At 40.0% G+C, this 19,170-nt stretch overlaps 1 protein-coding gene across 6 annotated transcripts in view; it reads left to right on the top strand.

Moving 5' to 3' along the window:
* The window catches only part of oxr1a (oxidation resistance 1a), a 153,870-nt gene that overhangs the window by 134,469 nt on the left and 231 nt on the right, over positions 1-19,170 (top strand). For 5 of the 6 annotated variants that reach the window (XM_040117154.1, XM_040117153.1, XM_040117155.1 and 2 more), the window contains 9 exons: positions 1,015-1,667; positions 4,936-5,101; positions 7,818-7,983; positions 11,356-11,436; positions 12,847-12,972; positions 14,528-14,680; positions 14,839-14,934; positions 16,568-16,641; positions 17,332-19,170. The exon at positions 17,332-19,170 is cut by the window's right edge and continues 231 nt beyond it. In XM_040117154.1, coding sequence (XP_039973088.1) covers positions 1,015-1,667; positions 4,936-5,101; positions 7,818-7,983; positions 11,356-11,436; positions 12,847-12,972; positions 14,528-14,680; positions 14,839-14,934; positions 16,568-16,641; positions 17,332-17,467 — 1,651 coding nt within the window. In that variant the 3' untranslated portion in view covers positions 17,468-19,170. Of the gene's footprint in view, positions 1-1,014; positions 1,668-4,935; positions 5,102-7,817; positions 7,984-8,008; positions 9,597-11,355; positions 11,437-12,846; positions 12,973-14,527; positions 14,681-14,838; positions 14,935-16,567; positions 16,642-17,331 lie in introns of those variants that run through there. The other variant, XM_040117158.1, reaches the window with a different exon arrangement.

The raw sequence follows: 19,170 nt of genomic DNA, 5'->3' as shown, positions 1-19,170 counted from the left end.
CCTGCAGGATTTGATTCTGTGCAGCGTGATGGTTCTATGCTGTTTGCATGTGACCCCAGAGAGTTTTTAAAGAACAAGAATTTCTTAATTTGTTAAGAATTTGATAGAAAGACACTATACTGGTAACCAAAAATTCACGACATGCAATTAATGCAACAGTATTTATGCATTCCAGGGACATCTTGTCTGTCCAGGCATGTGTTTTCATTGGCTGGACTTATGCCCGAATTTTCATGTGATTGGGATAACTGTGCAGTGCGTACTATGAGAGCCAGTGTTGAAGGCACAGTATGCAGAATTTTACAACAGTGTTTACTCCTCCCTTCAAAAACTGAAATTTTGAAACGAAAGAACTTACAGTGAACAGACTACATGTGCAACTCAAACCACTAGACCTGCTCATATTCCTAAATAAAAACCAGTAAGGCTCGATTCTGTTGTCAGGAGGTCAAGGCAGCCAGTGTATTTTTTATTTATTTATTTTCTAACGAGATGAAGTCATTTGTAGGTAGCCGCACTTTCTTTGATACATAAATTAGTGTGTCATCTAATGTATTGTATGTCCACCACAATAGCCTGTCAGTTGCACAGAATTACCATATGTAATCTTTTGAATTGTTTGATCATTTGTTGAATAATGATATTTTTGTGTTTGATGATATTATTTAGTTAATGTGACTGAAATAAGTAATAAGTTAATTTCTCATTCAAATACTAAATTTTCTCAGTTTGGGCATCAAAAATTAAAAAAAAAAACTGGGTCATGCTCCCAAAACACGTCTTTCTGTAAAAGATTTGAAGTCTCAAGCCCAACCTGATCAGGGTTATTTTCTCATACTTTAGAAAGCTCCTCCAGAGCCACAGAAGACATCTTGCAATTGTTTTTACCGGTTACCACAGTACAGCTACATGGTCTTCATGTAGAGCATGTAGGGAAATAATCAAATCATCGAAATATTCCTTGCTTATTGATAGGGTTGTATGTGTCATATTGCCTCTCTTTCATGTTTCCAGTGACCTGGAGCCTCTGCCAGTTGAGAGACATCCCTCCCAGCAGAAGGACCCAGAGCATCGGCTGAGGGAGCCAGGGGCCAATGACAGCGGCAGCATAGCCCCACGCAGCACCGAGGGCTCCATCTCGGAAGACGTCTTCACTGAGTCCGAGCTGTCTCCCATCCGGGAGGAGGAGCAGGCGTCTAATGAGGACGTCCATCTGTCTGGCGCTTCCACAGAGTCCGTGCAAACCGTCACCCAGCTGGAAGCCACCGGTATCGGTTTCAAGGCCGCAGGCATTGCCCAGAGCTCAGTCAGCCAGCCGGAGGAGCCCCCCGTGGCAAAAGCAGAGGACAATCCGCCAGACACTGCCACAGAAAATAATCGCCAGTCCCCCATGGGATCCAAACAGCACAGTGTAGAGAAGCCACCAAGCACACCCACTACCACCAGCAGCAGCACTAGCCAGGCCCAGGGTCCCAACAGCAGCTCCTCTCACCCGGAGTTCCAAAGCTCAGCCACCCCTGGTGCCACAGACACCACCTCCATCCCAGCCAGACCACAAGGGGATGCCAACGAGGGGACAGACATCTCCAAAACGGACACTATGCAACAAGGCAAGGAAGAGAATGTAGAGGAGACACAAAAGGACGGCACACAGAACTCTGCAGAGGGTAAACACACTTACTTACTAAAAGTTAGAAAACGTGTATGTTACAGTTAGAAATATAGGTCATTTCAGGTGATGAATCTGGCCTCATGTTCTCTTTTAGCTGCGGCTCTACATCCATATTCTTCTGAAAAGTATCAAAAAGCTGCTTCAGGATCACTCCTTCCATGTTGTTTTGTGATAACCTCTCCCTTTCCACTCTGCCTTGCTGCTAGTAATTGAAATATAAAGAGCGAAGGGAAATGGCAGCCCTCTCTGGTGTTATCAGGTTGCTGGAGCTAGCTAGGCTTTGTGGCGGCTTTATGTAGTTCTTTGATCTCTGGCTCCGGTGGTCTGAGCCACTCCTCTAGGCGATAAGCTAAAGCCTATCAAACACCACAATGCCACAAACACACCTGCTGCCCAAAGGGGAAACACAGTGACGATTAAACCCAACATGAAAACATCTCCTGAAACAGCATTCGGAGAGGTGTTAAATATACTTTACATCCTTCTCTGGTGTAGATTTCATGTGGATTTAGACACTAAAATGCACAAATCCTGGAATAAACTTAAGTGTTCACTGATATTTTAAGATTAAATGATTGATAGATGTTGTAACCTGTCAACTACAGGTAATTAGTCAGTTTATTTCTGGTCATGCCAAACATTTGGTCCATCCCACAGTGGATATCAGACATCAAAAATAAAACAAGACATTTTCCGGTAACATATACGAACCCAAAAGAAAAATGTCAGTTTTAACATTGTATTATTTATATATACTTTCAAATAGCATATATTTTTGTGCAGAATTGCAAACAAATAGTACATCAAACTGAAGAAGAAAGAACGGAAATGCTATAAGAGCTGATAAGATTTTTTTTCTTACATCTCAAACTTTCTCCAAGTGATTAGCAATTTAATCAATATATTTTTTAACTTTTTATTATTAATAATACTTTTTAAAAACACCTTAAAAAACAAAACACAGTTGTAACACATTGTGTTCACATATTTTGACCAAAATGTATTCATTCAGCAACTTCCTATAATGTAAACAATTCCATAACTGTGCTACAAATATTTTCAAGTGAACCTCAAATGGTTCCCAGCCCATACCCCCCACTTTAGCCAACTTTGGGGCATATTTGTGCACAGTATAAAATATTTAATAGTGCTGGTTTTCACTGATTCACACATGGAAAGTTTTATGTATAAGGTCAAAAACCCTGGCTGAATAATCAAGTACAAGACACCCCCAGGCTTGCAAAAAGTTTTCATTGTGTTTGGAAAAAATCCTTCAGGTTCTTCAGGACACATTTACCGGTGATTCCTCACAAAGCTCTACCTGCTGAACAACTTTTGTAAAAACCCATATGCTCTTCAATATAGAAGTAAAGGTATATATAGCTGCATCGTTTGGTTAATGTGATCCAGCATCAAATTGGTACGTGTTATGGATAGTATACGTTTTAGAATGATTAATTACTTCCCAGGGGGTCATTATTTCTCATTCATTTCATCATGGTATGAAAATCAACTTTTCGTATAAAAATCAACTTAAAGTGGGAGCTTATTCACCACAGTGAACAAGCTGTCTTTTATTTTACATTATTGTCTTGAGAGCTAGCTGCACGACAGCAGCCTGTTCAATACAAAAAATGTCCATGTTGATTTACTGTCCTTTGAGGTTTGTTTTCAATTTGTGAATGTAGTAATTTTAAGGAAATGGCTTTCGAACCACATTAGAACCACCTTAAACACACCAGCAAGGAGTTTTAAAAAGGTCTCTAAAGTGAATTAACACACAGGGATGACGTAACACTATAAAGGTAGCAGATTGTTCACTGTGATGGATTACTTATCTTAAGCAAGAGGATGTTTAGTTTACTGAAATAAACGGAAAGCAGACGCTGCCTGGATGTTAGGTACTGTAATAACTCTAGAAATAACTAAATAAATCATGACGTAGTATATGCGTAGTATATAGATTAAAACATCCTTTAGTGATATCTGGTTGGTGCAGTTTTTGCCTCGTTATCTAACAGTCTTTCGCACTCCCTGACTTACTGATATCCAAATAACCATCTCTAGTTGGATACGTAGTTGTGATTCAAAAAACATTTCTCTCACCCCAAGAAAAACCAGATCAGTACAGTGGGCGAGAGAGTAGCCCTTTTCTCCCTGGCAATTGTTGTCATACAGAGAGCTAGACTGCAAAAGCAGTTCTAATTCGCAGGCATCTCAGCAGGGCTGCCCTTTATTCCGTGCACATTAGCACAGCCCACCTAAGTAACAGCAGCAACTTCAAAAACAAGCTGCATTAATACCAAACTAATGCATAAAAAAATTTAAATTTGTCCCACTGAGCTGTGTTGTCTAAGCAGATTAATATTGTTTAGCCCGTCATTATTAATAGTCATGTGTTGCCCAACCAGGAGTGGACAGTATGTGCCAGTGTAATGTCACTGACACAGTAATCTCATTCAGATTCCTGGGGCTGAGACATTATAATAGGCAATTGATAATGTACCATGGGCAGAACACTGAGTGCCACTATCAATTATGGTGTGCTACTCCATTTATTTATGTCGTCTGTGGTGTTTCTGCCACAAAATGACTAATGCCGGCTGAATTAGCCAGTAAACATAGGATAGTCAACTAGGTCACATAAATAAATCAAATATTCTGAAGAGAATACACAGTTCATTAAGAAGATTTTTTTCTTTTTCTTTTTTTTTTCATTTTTAGATCACACACATTTGATACAGTACAAAATGCTCTTGTTTTCAAAGGAATAGCTTGACAGTTTGGGTTAATTTGCTTTCATGCAAGAGTTAAATGAGGGGACGGAAACCACGCTCATATCTGTAAAGTAAATATAAAGCTACAGCCAGAAGCTCATTAGCTTAGCTTAGCATCAAGATTCGACACAGGGGGAACAGCAAGCCAGGCTAGCACCTATAAACCTCTAAAGCTCACTAATTATCATGTTATATCTTGACAGTTTGACTCAAAGTGTAAAAACCAGAGCCAGGTTAGCTGCTTCCCCCTTGTTTCCTGTCTTTATTTTCAGCTAAAGCTAACTGGCTGCTGTAACTTAATATTTACAATACAGCATGAAAGTGGTATCAATTTCCTCATTTGATTGTCAACAAGAAAGCAAATAAGTGTACTTCCTAAAATGTCAAACTATTCTTTAATAATTAATCGTCTTGTTATCGTAGCCCTTAAGCCATATTATTGCTCATTTTTATGCCTTTGTGACCATGTGATTATTTCCTTCCCAGGTACAGGATCTGCGGAGGGTCAGAAGCACCGCTCTCACAAGTTCCTGTGTCTGCGGGTGGGGAAGCCCATGAAGAAGACATTTGTTTCCAACGCCAGCGCCTCCATGCAGCAGTATGCCCAGCAGGGCAAAAAGCACGAGTACTGGTTTGCTGTGCCGCAGGAGAGGTCAGTACCTCTACTCCACCTCCCACTAACCCAGGGCACAATGCATTTGAATGCAAGCAAATCGCTTCTGTGATATTGTAAATAACAAACTTTAAAATCTTAAAACCTATGCTGTACCTGATTATATGGAAGAATATTTAAAATGGAAGAAATACAATGCAAAGTGACCCCATGTGATCCTAATATCTTCCCACCAGACCACAAGTCAGCTGAGTTACCGAGGCATCTCACCTCCAAATCCTTTTAATATTTGAAACCTGGCCTGACTCCCACTGCGGTGCTGCGTCTGCCAGACAGCAGAATGATTTATTATTCATTCATTCTGCGGGGAAACAGACAAACACTTTATTCCTATGCTGGGGCACACATACGACCCACGCAACACAAAGGATCTGCTACAACAAGTTCTCTGCGCAGTCCCTCCTAAGCTCATGTTATTTCTAAACGTTGTATCCTCAGAATGTGTTTCACCCACAAAGATGTTGATGAACTTTTTCTGACCTGGACTGAAATTTGTAATGTTTCACAGCAACTGAAAATAGCCTTGTCTTGTTTATTGGTTTCATCAAGATGCATCGAACAGTGTGGATGTACAGTTGCCAAGTCAGCAGTTGTCATAATTACATTAGAGCTCTTCACTCTGGAAGGAGACACATTACTAGAAAATATGTGCTTCCACACAAGTTGCATAATGTGTTTATGTAGGGAATTCATTTTTAATTAATGTAGCACTAATAGTTTAATTTGAATAATCACTCATCTAAAAAAAGCCATTTCTTTGAGCCAGATCCGAAATTGATTGGACATAGCAGCGTCATTGGTCTCTGGCTCCAGCTCAGAGCGGAGCCAGAGACTTTTGTCTTTTTCAAGACAAAAGTACAGAAATGGAAGTACTTTCATGGGGTGAATCTGATCAGTTATTTGAACAGAGTTGCACAGCACCTCTCCTGTGTTCAGTATGTCTGTGTATAGCTTTACAGCAGCAACATATATGGTGCTCTCTCTGGCTGCTAGTGTCCTTTTTATTTAGGCATGGCACCATAAATGCCTCTCGGTTATCCATGTGTTGAGTGCCAAAGTGCAGTAATGACACGGAAATCCCCCTCACTTCATTATTCACTATGAACTTCAGAAGTCTTGCTTGTTAACGCATTGTTGTTTTCATCCACAGGTTGCTTAGCAACAGCATTTCCCACCTGGAAAACAAGATTGCTGTGATGCACGCTGCTCTTAGGAATGATAGCCCAGGGACATAGAAGGCCGAAGTGTGTGGGAGGAACCATCATAAGCTGTTCAGACTGACAACACAGTTGTTTCATAGTTATTTTCTTTAGACACTGCAAGATCCTCTGTAGCTTGACCTAGATGGGAGGCGACCCGTATGATGTGTCTTTAAGTGTCCGGGCAATGGTGTGGGAAGAAAGGGAGGCTATTGAACGAGCCACATACGATGACACTGAGTACAGCTCAACCTACTGAGTCTGCCACATCTCTTTCATTTGTACCAGTTGTAGCAGTGTGTGACACAGGATGACTTCTGTTTGTGTGCAACTTCTTCATGAGTTATACCGTACTATCATGATATATCCTAAACTGTTTACCTGGTTGAAATGAAGAGGCTTCCTTTTCTGCTACATGACTGGTCAGAAGGAGAGGGGGAGGGGCAAAATTATAGTCACAATGTTGGAGGGCTACATTACATAAGACACATTTCTTATCATTACCACTACACTTCCCTGTTTCAAGGAAGCTGACCATCCACTATGTGTAAATTTAAAGCTGCTCTAATCAATATTTTCATATTATCACTAGATGAAATGACTGCGGTATAAAAGATGTTTAAAGTGACAAAGCTCTATAGGTTGTTTTAGCATCTTTCAGCTCATTGTTTTGGTTTCATGGCCACGGTGTAACTGTTGTGGTTCAGTCTCATCATTCTCATCAATCTCATTTTCCAAATGTCAGCGGTTTTCAGCAAACAGCCTCTGATAAGTCCTCCGTATGTTACCTGCCCAAGACCAAAGACAATACAGACAAAGTTAGCAGCCAGCTGGCGAACGTAGTGGAACATTTGGCATCTTAGAAGCAGATTTATCAGGTGTTGGTGGAAACCAAAACAGAGATAAAGAATGGATGTTTGGCTTAGATTTGTTGGGGGTCCAGAAACACAACTCCAAATAAATGCTAATGTTGCTCTGTGTCTTCTTGATGTGTAAACAAGCAACTGTTAGCTAATGCGTTTGCTGTAGCAACTTGATTCAATTAATGTATGTTTAACTAGGTATAATAGAAGAGTATTTGTTCCAAAATGAGGTACCTACACTTCTACTTCACAACCCTACACAAAGTGATGGCTTGTGTTGCAAAGTACTTGGTAACTTCCTAATTGCTGAGATATTATTGCTTGAGAATTATTTTACAAATTAAATTATTTGAAGTAATTCTCAAAACTTTTTGGGATTTTATCAGATGACCGATTCACTAATTAATTTCTTTCAGGTAATCATGGACTGCTAGTTTTATATATATATAGCTTTTTCTAATCACGTCAAAGTTAAAAAGTAAAAACGTTGTCTTTGGTATATAGTGCTGGCCTTGATATTTAAGAGACATTGAATGATGCATCTGAGACTTTTTTTTTTTTTTTTTACAAAATCTCTACTGCATTTAGGAACCAAGCCTCTTCTCATGGTTTCTCCTGTGTCTCTACCCCCAGGTCAGACCACCTGTATGTTTTTTTCATGCAGTGGAGCCCAGACATGTATGGTGAGGGGGTCAGGGGAATGGGACAAGAGCCTGGGTTTATGGTTGTCAAGAAGAACGAGGTGTCAGAAATGGCTAAGGATGAGCCCATCACTGACCTCAATGTCAAGGAATGGGAGGTAAGGCCTACACAGCTAAAACTGCTCACTTACCTTGCTTAAAGTGCAGCTGCTGTGTTGTCACAAGCCTCACAGACATGGATTAATTATAGTTTTCCACTATAGATTAATCCATAACCTGTGAAACCAGAATCTTATGTGGTGTATTGTTAAGTTTACTGTTATATGTTAAATTACATGTTAAGTAAATGTGTTGATTTGCTTTCATTATGCAATTCATAATTTAAGTGTATTGTGCTGATCTTGTTTTTTAATCCATCAGAACAGTGTAGTTTTGTGTTCTGGTTCTGTATTTTGCACTTTTGTGTACCGCTGCATATTTTTTGATTTGATGGTAAATTTGTTTTTGTGTAAACTTTCTATCACATGTAAGTTATGTAAGTTGTGTGAACACTGGCTTTGCTTGGAATTGTGCATCACTGAATTTCCAACCAAAGTGTTTTGCATGTTTGTGTAATTGTTTACTCTTCTCAGTCAGTGTATTGTAGTTTCATCACGTGTGACTGTCCCTGGTGTTGGTCAGCATTTGGCAACTTTTTTTTTTGCTGAAGGCTATCACCATTATTAGATGCTCAACATATGCAAAGAATGTAATCACTGAGCAGCTAAACTGTTTTTTTTAGTCATGAAATCCCCTACCCTTATGGCACTGATGTGGGTTCAATCTTTCTTCCTTTTTTTGCACTAATGTAGATTTACAAAATGTTGAAGTAAGACTAGGAAACGAGGACAGGGGTGTCCTTCTAGTGTCTTTCAGCACTGTTACAGTATGTTGCTGCACCACATACAGCGTGGATGTGTTTTGGTCAACTGAGATTGTTCACAAGCCTGTGGATAATGAAAAGGATGCATTCATTGTATAAAGAAATTGATACGATGGAAGCAGTGGCCTGGATTTAAATTTTAATGTAAATGAATGATGTAGGAAACAAAGTGGACTTATTTGTTTGTCCCCCGACGTCTGGCAAACAGAGGCTACATGATCCATTACATTTGAATAAGTAAATAGGAACCTGCTGCTTTAGTTTATCATGTAGACAAAGCATGAATTTTAACCAACACCTTCACTGAGCTTTCACGACCAAAATAAATGTGTTTTACTTACAGTTTGGTCAAACAAAGAGTTTTGTTTGACATCAGTATTTACCAAATAGACATGATGAGTTTGTTTGTTTGTTTATTACGTCGATTTGAACTTTTTTCCCCCATATTTGTCATTGTGGTAACTTGACATTTAAAATCTATAGGAAATATACCTCATGGGATAGTGGAGTCACTGTATCTTTAAATCCTGTCGGTTATGGAACGGGATCATCGGTTTTAACCAATAGGGAGCCGGTTGCCCTCCTGTCCCGTATTTTTATTGGATTCTAGCGATGTCACACAAGTCATACGTTGTAGGGACCCCACCAGAAAAAAAAAAAGGTTTCTATTTTAGTCAAGAAGGCTGGCAGGCTTCATACCAACTCCGACTGCTTGTCTCGGGGCTACAAGGGGAGAACTTAAAGGATCTGTAATGTGACTTTCCACCTTCAACCTCGCCCAGAAAGCAAGACATGTTTTCTAGGAGGGTGAAGGACCAAGAGACACGGCTGACCCCAAAGTATACATGTGTATGTTCCTTGTGCCTAGTTCATGATTTCAGTCTCCAGCGATGTAAATGCTTGTATGTTCTCTTGTTGCTGTTGTAGATAGCAAGCCATGCTAGCTGGCTAGCGAAGCTAACTAGCCGGCTAGCCTTTAGCTATCACTATCTGTTTATTTGGCAGTGAGGACAGTGTTCTCATATGTTGTCTGCCCTTTTGGCTCATTTTGTGTGGGTGTGGTTGTGTGTGTGTGGGAGTGTGTGTGTGTGGGGCTCTGTAAACTGTGTGAAAGTTTCTAGGGCTAGGTGGCAGCTAAAAGATGCAGCTCCCATAGTCATGTACAAGTTTATTTAACTTAAACTACATTAGCAGACATTTTTTGGAATTATCATATGTAAGTTTATCTTATAGCTTGTTAAATGGCTGTTAATCAGCCACTTTTGTTGTATAATACAGTATGAACTCACTGGTAGCATCTAAATGTTGACCTTTTAATGACATTGATCTATTCTGATAAAAGGCACTTGATTCACATTGAGTAGTGTGTTTCTGCAGTAGGCTAGTAGGCTTCTAGCTTACCCGTTTTCAGAAGGGACAAATGTACTAAACTGCCTTCAGCTGAAGGTGAAGTGAGGCACAGATGCATTTTTTATGAGGGCTGTAGTTTACTCTCTCTGCTGCATTATTGAGAGCTGTAAAGACACAGCATTTTACAAGAATTGTTGTTTACACCAGTAGGAACAATGTGAGTAAAAGATTGTCTCAGCTGTTTAAAAAAAGTAATTAATAGTAGCTTATGATATGAGTGCACTTAGTGTTTATTTAAGAACCCTGTTTGAAGATCTAATAATTATTGAAAGGTAGACCTGTGTGTATGACTTTGTGACTGTGTGAGAGTATGTTTTTGTGAGTTTGTTTATTTCGTGCCCAAGGCTTTAAATATCTTTCCTGTTCTGAGACACAGTGGATGATTAGACGCCAACGATTGTTCAGTGGCTGCAGCTCTCGGTAGAAAATGCAACAGCGTGGGGTGTAACTTTGTTGGACTGTAGCCATGCTTAGTAGGTCATTGTGTTGGTCTGTCTGGGTTGTAGTTTTGTGGATTGTTGTTCCTGACAAACAGAGAGTGTTTTAATGTTCCTGGATTTGGCAAGTATTGTTGCATCAGCTGGACCTCAGCTTTTGTGTGTGTGTGTGTGTGTGTGTGTGTGTGTGTGTGTGTGTGTGTGTGTGTGTGTGTGTGTGTGTTCCAGCATCAAAATCTTGTGGATTTCATCACCTTCCCACTCCCAAAAAATTTCTTTTTTGTTGGTTTTTTCATTTGAGGTTGTCTAAAAGCAAGGTTAGCGCTTCTAAAGTTTGCTTCTCACCGCAGTGTTGTTTCCATCCTTTGGTCTAAATTGGTGTTAGACCCTCACATAAATAGGCTTAAATCAAAATCCAGTGCTTTAGTTAGAACAACAGGTTGATAAACCCTTTTACTATAACCAAAGCAACTAATGACAGTAACGTTGAACAAATTACACAAACATGCAAAATGACTGAGTGCTCTGAAATACCCCCCCCCCTTACCCAAAGTAAACCCTTAACAGTGGCCTTACGCCATCTTTGCAGTTTGTTTATTCAAATTTCTAACATCTACCTTGTTGTGATGAGGAGTGTTAAGTTTACTGGAAATCACACTACTTATTGCACATAGATCCTTCCAAAACTCATGCTTCCCCATGGCCAACAATAGAACTGGCAGAGTTTTATGTTCCACCTGTTCCTGTCTTTGTACTACCAGGTAGTGTCTCTGACGGAGTACCACCGTCGGATTGATGCTCTAAACAGTGAAGATCTGCGCTCGCTCTGCAAACGACTCCAGGTGCCCTGACCAGCCCTCTCCCCCCCCCTCTGCTCTGCCCAGCTCTGCAGTCAGCATCAGCGTGTTCTCCTTTAAGCTCTATACTAGAGGCTTTAGCAGCAGCAGCCGCTGCTGCTGTTACATACAAACATCAAAATAACATTTTCAAAAGACTGATTAGGTTTCATGAGTGTTTGAACTCTCAAACCTATTCAGAACTTTTTGTGCAGGCTAAATTGAGACCAAGTCAAGTATCAATCAAGCATTTTACTGAAAACATTTTTTTTATCAGTTCATTACAGAAAAATAGCTTGTTTGGAGTGATGAGGTTAGCACGTGATAGCAGCCTTATCTCCATGTGTCAGGCTTTCCATCTTAGACCCACTGTAAGGACATTTTTAGTGCTTCAGTAGTCTGGTTATTTGCTAGTTTTTATAGTTACTGGTGCTGGCTAGAGATAAATACTCTATGTAGTTTTATATTCGTCAAACAGAAAATTGTATGTCTGTACAAAATTCCCCTTTTAAAGAGAAAATTGTCTTGGATGATCAAATGAGCTGAAGTTAAAGAATGTGCCTGCATGAGCCCTAAGTAAGAGACGGTCAGAGTATTGAAGGACGAAGAGTTGGTGTGCTGGTGACAAGGTGGAAGTAAGTCACCCCAACAGGGTGAATGTTTTCAGCGGACAATGCAGATAGGCCCTATTTGAATGAGGACTGAAACATGAGAGCATCCCAGGCACCAGTGGCGAAGCGCTCCACAATCAGCCTCTGTTATCGAGAAAGATAAATAAACCAAACACAAAAAATGTCAAACAGTGGAGTGCAAATTATTCATTGGCTTGATTTCCTATTCGCCCTGCATTCTCGTCTCCCAGACAATGTCTCTGCCCGCTTTCCCAGTTGTGCCAAACCAGTTCTAGTCATCTGGCATTGGAGAGTGGCAGGAAGATATTCAGCTGTCATCATCAAATTGTTGGATTACCAGTGTGTTGCTAGCAAACACTTTGTTTTTAATTTTAGCAGGGAGACTGCTAGATCGAAAACACACGAATGTTGAACATGTATTTTTTTGTTGCTGAGGTTAGGCTATGGTTAAAGCCTAGTTTCCTCATGTTTACCTGTGTAGTTGAACCCTTCCTGCTTTGTAGGATTAATTATTTACCACTGCATTTTTACCTATTCCAGTCTCACTCTGTGTAGAAATAATCTCCACCTATCACAGGTTTCAGCTTGTCAGTGGTTACTGCTGTAGATAATCTGACTAGTTTTACCTGTTGTATCAGTAGCCTGCTAAGATGCCAAACAAAACTGTAGCTTGATGACAGTAGTTATAATTGAACCCATCCAGTATCAGTGCTTTCTGGGAGTTTAGGATACACCACATCTTGCTAGTGTACAATGTATATCTGACATTTACTTGTACTTGTAGATCACCACCAAGGAGGAGGTGAACTCCAAGCATGGCACATCCATCAAGACAGATCTGGAGCCAGAAACGTTCAAACCCAACCTCAGAGAACCCAGTGATCTTCTGGAGGCAGATCAGATAGAGAAGGTAGAGACTGTTGTACAAACCTGTTCCGATGGAACATTACACATGCAACCCTGCCAAATAACATGTAGTGGTAACCATGTTAATCAGACTTTAAATGATAAGACTGGCAGTAAAAAAAAAAGAAAACAGAACCAACAATGAACCGATGCTCCTAACTAGTATTTTGTGTGTATTCAAAGACTAATATAGCTTATTTCTTTCTGCCATACAGCTCATTGTTCAAAAATGATTAAAAATACAATTAGACACTGTTGCATTGGTTTACATGTTCATTTATTACACAGAATACTGATACTTGTAATGGTAATTGTATTTTGACTCAATCCAACATATATAGTTTTTCTGCCATAAATACTCTGGTGCACCAAATATGTATTAATCTGCTGCTGAAAATAGTTCCCAAAAAATGCACAATTTAATCTTCTGGAGTAATGTTTGATAAGAACTACAGTGCCCAGCTGCTTTAGGAAATTACTTAGCTAATTATTTAGCAATACAATTGCCAGAAAGAACAGTTTTTATAGACAGAATTGTCAGTATGTGGGTGACCTGATATAAGTCCTTTCATCAGGAGCCGAAACCAATAAACTGTGGTTGGAAGGTTGTTCTATGCAGAATTACAGATAACAATTTGCACTTAATTTATGATTCATGATTACAGCAGAGAGCATGTAAATAAACCTTTGATTTAGTGTATGCTGAATTATTTAAAATGGATATGGAATGGAAAAGTTATTTATTTAAAGTCAACAGCATAAAGTCTCATAGATGATTTCCGAAGAAAAACCAAACAGTACCTGTGAGATACACATGAAACAAATATTTTGGACTCACTAACCTTTGTTATTGATTGAGGTGTGGTGTATGCCTTGCAGGTATTGCAGAAATACACACACAGATCTCCAAATGAGTCCCAGTTGGCATATTGAGCAATAGATTGCCAATATGTGGCTCCTTTTAATCACCCTGAGGACGGAGCTCAGGGCTCAGGCATGGCTCAAAGCAGAGCAGAGGAGAGCCCAGCCAGGGCTCATCTCCTCCTCATGGCTTTGTTTCCAGCCTGCCGATTACACGACTGCTTCAGCTCCACCACTGGAGGATGTGCTGAACCAACAAGAAAAGAACAAGCGAGTAGAGCATTTAAAAGTCCTTGTTTCCTACAGCAGAAAATGGTCCTGCATACTATAAAAAGGTGTCAATTTAATTCCATGTTTTAGTCAGTCTCCGTTTTATCTGTCCATTAAAATGACGCACACTCTGTACTGCTACTCCAGCGCCCTCTTCGGCCTTATATCCCCATACACCACAGCCATATTAATCCTTCAGTCTGTCAGAAGCAGGGCAGCAGGCTCTCTCAGGGAGTGCTGGACCTCTCTTTCTCTTGAGTCTGCTCTGTGTGTTTGGAGCCCTGTTACTCTTCTTTAAACACCAGATGGTGTTAAAAGGTCACTGCAGATGTAATTGAGCATTGGTGGCTGTGGCCTTTCTGTTTTTCATTTCCTTTCTCTTTTTTTCTTCCTCTCCTTCCTTTCTCATTATTATATCCCCTCCACAGCTTGCCAGGAATCTCCCACCACGGACCATTGGGTACCCATGGACGTTGGCCTTTGGTACATCAAAGCACGGCATGAGCATTAAGACGCTGTACAGAGCCATGCAGGGCCAGGACACCCCTGTGCTCATGGTCATTAAGGACAGTGACGGCCAGGTAAGCTGCAGGTTTAACAGAAACACACTGCAGTAGCTTACTGTAATATGCCGGAAGCACCTTATGACGTTTAGCACTAATAATGTTCTAATAACTCTCCTATTAATGTAAAAGTTATGTCCAGAGTCGACATTGATCAGTTGTTCTCGTTTATCCAGGTATTTGGTGCTTTGGCATCCGAGCCCTTTAAAGTCAGCGATGGTTTTTATGGCACAGGAGAGACCTTCCTCTTCACCTTCAATCCAGAGTTTGAGGTGAGTGCCCTCCACTATTTGGCTTGTTATAAAAATTCAAAGTGTCCCATTGTCCTGTTAATTTTAAATTTGGACATTAGAATGAGGTGTTTTGTTTTGTTAATCTGCAGTATACTTTATGCTTAGAGGACATTCAGCAGAACCATTATTGCTTTAAAGCAGCGCTAATCAATGTTTTTATATTAACACTTGATCAAATGACTGTGTAGTGGGAAAGGTGTCGCTTGTAGTGACAACCCCACTCACAATTACCCCGCCCTCTCTGCAGTACCCTTCAGTCTTACGGAGCTTTAATCTCATAGTTCTGGTTGTATGGCCTGTAACTTTACTGCTTTGTTTCATTCTCACCACACTCATCAGCCTTGTCTCCAGCACCAGTAGCAGCTGATAAACTTACTGTACACTACTTGCTTAGAACCAAAAGTCAGACAGACACAGTTGGCAACTAGCAGGTGAACTTAGCGCAGCGTCTACCAGCTCTACCAGAGCCAGGTAGTTCTCTCTAAAAGCAGACTGAATATTGTCCACAGCAAGTGGCCAGAAACACAACTTCAAATGAATGCTCATTTTGCTCATTGTCTGCTGGATGGGTAAATAGGCATCTGTAGCTAAATCAACTTTATAAGGTGATAATATGTCAGTGTTGTGTTTACAGCTTGTTCCGCTGAACCCAAGTGACCTAAAAAAAAAATCAATCAATAGTGCTTTGTATTGTATTGTTTTTGTTAAACTGGGACCAAGGCAGCTTCGGAACACATGCACATGTCCTACACAATGCTATTGTTTGAAACTGAAAACAGTTTTGGAAAACACCGTGTCAGGCAAAATGTATATACGTAGCGTAGACATAATACAGCAGCACAATTTACCTTACATAACATAGCAAAAATAAAATAACCAGACTAGAGTGTAGTGTGATAAGTCGTATATGATGTACACTGGGGTTAAGCTCTTGATGCACGTGACCCTCAAACACACTGCTCTCCATATATGTTATGATAAATATCTATCTCTACATCCTTATACACAATACATATACATGTTTTTTTGTTTTTGTTCTTTTGTGGGGGAGGGAGGATTTTTTTAGCAACTCAGTGATCTTAGGTGTTTTGTAATTTACATTCTTGATTCTGCTCTGTTGTGTTTTACACTTAACGTATTCAGCCCAGGGACACTGCGATGAATGGGCTGAGATCAACTAATTGACTGCGCCAGTCCTCACTGGGATTGTCTCATTGTACTACTAACAAGAATTTACCCCAGAAGAATAGTTTGAAAGATACTACTGTCACAACACTATACAACACAAAGTGACTTTAATCTCCTCATTAATGTCTGAAGAACTCTTATCAAAGAACTGATTCATCTGCTTTGAATTACAGTATATGTTGGTGTATCAGAGAGGACTTGGACAGGAATTTAGCAGCCTGATGATGAGATATTTCCATTAGTTGAGTCTGAAAGTTGTAACTGAATTATGGGATGTTAAATCCGGATCATCCCACTGGGGTAAACATGGGTGCATTCTGTTCTCTTCAGGATAAAGACTATTGGACTGAGAATATTAGATTATGTCAACAATGAATATGTTTTGTAGTACCATATGATCTATGCTCTATTGTGTCTGCAACAGGTGTACAAATGGACAGGTGACAACATGTTCTTCATCAAGGGAGACACGGACTCCTTAGCATTTGGTGGAGGAAGGTGAGCCCCGCTGCTTTTGAAGGATACAATATAACAGAAATCTAACAATTGTAGCAACACAACTTACTTGTCTCTGTCACTTAATCTGATCATATGTCTTAATATTTAAGTTTGGTTTATAGTGATATCCAAAAGATGTCCAAAGCATTTAAAAGCATCGTACTGTATCCTTTAATTTTTTCTGTGATTATGGAGCCCAGAAGAAAAACATGTTTTTTTGCAAATGTTAAAATGGGACTCTCCGTTACTTGGAAATATGAGTTTTGATACCAAAATTTTCTCTTATTTACTTATTATTTGACAATTCCAAGAAATATAATTTTCTACAGCCTTTTTTTATTTAACAAAAAAAGCCAAAGTTTTCATATTCAGTTTTTTTAAAATGCCAGCAACTGTTGAAAGAACTTTTACCTAAATAAAGACTTTTCCTTCATAGAAATGCCAAGTTTTAAAAAAATATGTCTGATCAAAGAACAAGTAAACAAGCTTAATCTTGAAATTTGACTAGATAACTTTCGATGCTAGGGACACCATGTATTTACATTCAATAGCCAGCATAGTATTGCAAGCACTTTAATTTTAGTATAAATAAAACAATGCTTATTAACAAGGAGATCATCTATTTTGGAGTAGACCACATGATAGCCTGAGGATAACCTGATTAAGACTCCTTGTCGTCTTCTCTTCTAGTGGTGAGTTTGGCCTGTGGCTGGACGGAGACCTTTACCACGGCAGAAGTCACTCCTGTAAAACATTTGGGAACCCCATGCTCTCAAAAAAGGAGGATTTCTATGTGCAGGACATAGAGATCTGGGCTTTTGAATAACAAAACAGTGCATCACAGGGGAAAAAAAAACAAGTCCTGCAAAGGGCAAACTGAGGAGTCTCCCTCCTTTAGAACAATGGCAATGTCCTAACCCTAACTGCACATCACCAAGGCTCCCCAGGCCGGAAGCCAGCTATCGGATGCTTGTTGTGCGTTACTACTGCAGTTATTACGGAGCTTTTTTTCTTTGTGAAAAATTACCTTTGTGTGTATCTTGTTACAGCCGTGTGCAGCGTCTTTGCAGAGCGGGGGGGGGGGGGGGTTGTTTAAAGCAGTGACAATGATGGTTGACTGTAAGATGAGGTTGTATCAGAGGGATGAGTAGAGGGAAGCAGGGAAGGGACCATCAGTCCTTGAGGAGGAGAGGACCATCAGAGCTCCTCTCTTCTGAGAGGTGAAGATGATGGCGGCTGAGGTTTGGGACCGCTGCAAGAAGAGAGAACTGCCCTACTGCTACAGATTGCGCATCTGAACTAAACGGAACCTCAAGGAGTCCCCGGCACCCTCACAAACCCCCGAGAACTTTGTTCATTCAGTAGGACGTTACTCACTGTGCTGTAAGCCTTGACGTAGAGAGACCCAGTTAGAGGGGGAAAAGGAGGCAAAAGCTGGTCACATTCCATTCCTCTGGATGATGGTGGAGTGTCTAAGTAAAGTTGTGATTTGTGGTAAAACACCAATAAACAAAACACATCAGCAGCAGGATACGATGACACTTAACTCAGAGAAGAGAGAATATTTACAGGGGGGGTTGGGGTTAGTCTTTTTACAGTACAGTACAGTTTTGGGTTGTCTTCTGAGGCTAAACTTATAAAGTATTGTGTATTGTAGTCCTCCTGTTGTTCACTGTCATAGCACACCATCTGAAAGCACATAGCTATAATCAGATCACCCATCGTCGTAATGTTATGTTCAGTGGGTGTACATGTGAGTCCAGCTAACACCGGCTCCTCTCGCAGGTTGCTGGCTGTACTGTTTGTAGACAGTAACGTGTTGCAATAGATTTGTGGAATATGCAAATAACTGTCCTGTGACCTCAAATACCTGCAGGTCGTGGCACTTTTGCCGCCACCTGTTGCTCTTTCAAGAGAGAAACTTGTAAAGCTTTTACGTCTTGATACACAATTGCTTTTCTGGGTATCATTTGAAAAGCCTGAGACGTGGTTAACTGTTTTACATGCATATATGACAATTATATATTGGTATATATGATTATATATGGATTTATATAATCATATATATTTTTGCTGTTAAGTGTGACAGTGATCTATTTGTGCTGATATTTCAGCTGTTACAATATAATGTATATTACCCTGTAAATTAATGTTAAAATAGTAGATTTGTTCCTATATATATATATAAATACATAATGCTATATAAATATATATATATATATATATATATAATAAAGTGTGGTTTGGTGGGTTGCTTCTAGCACTTTAATCTGGTGTAAAAGCGTCAAAACCAGGTTCTTAGATTCTCTTAGCAGTAGCTGTACAGTACTTTTTTGTTTAGATCATTAAGATGTTAACTGTTAGTAGAAAGCTTGCTGCTACCAATATCAATAAGGGTATGCCCTAATGCTCTGTGTCTCTAAAAAGGAGGATTACTCTGAGGTAGGAAGGGGGGGTCGAATGTGGTTAAATGCGGCAGCAGGGCTCGGTTTCTCTCCTCATGTGGCTGTCAGGTGAGTCTCAGTAGGT

This window comes from Xiphias gladius, chromosome 22 (genome assembly GCF_016859285.1).
Source record: "Xiphias gladius isolate SHS-SW01 ecotype Sanya breed wild chromosome 22, ASM1685928v1, whole genome shotgun sequence".
Lineage (NCBI taxonomy): Eukaryota > Metazoa > Chordata > Actinopteri > Istiophoriformes > Xiphiidae > Xiphias > Xiphias gladius.
Note: the sequence above shows the minus strand (reverse complement) of the source record. Positions and strands in the feature narration are given on the sequence as shown.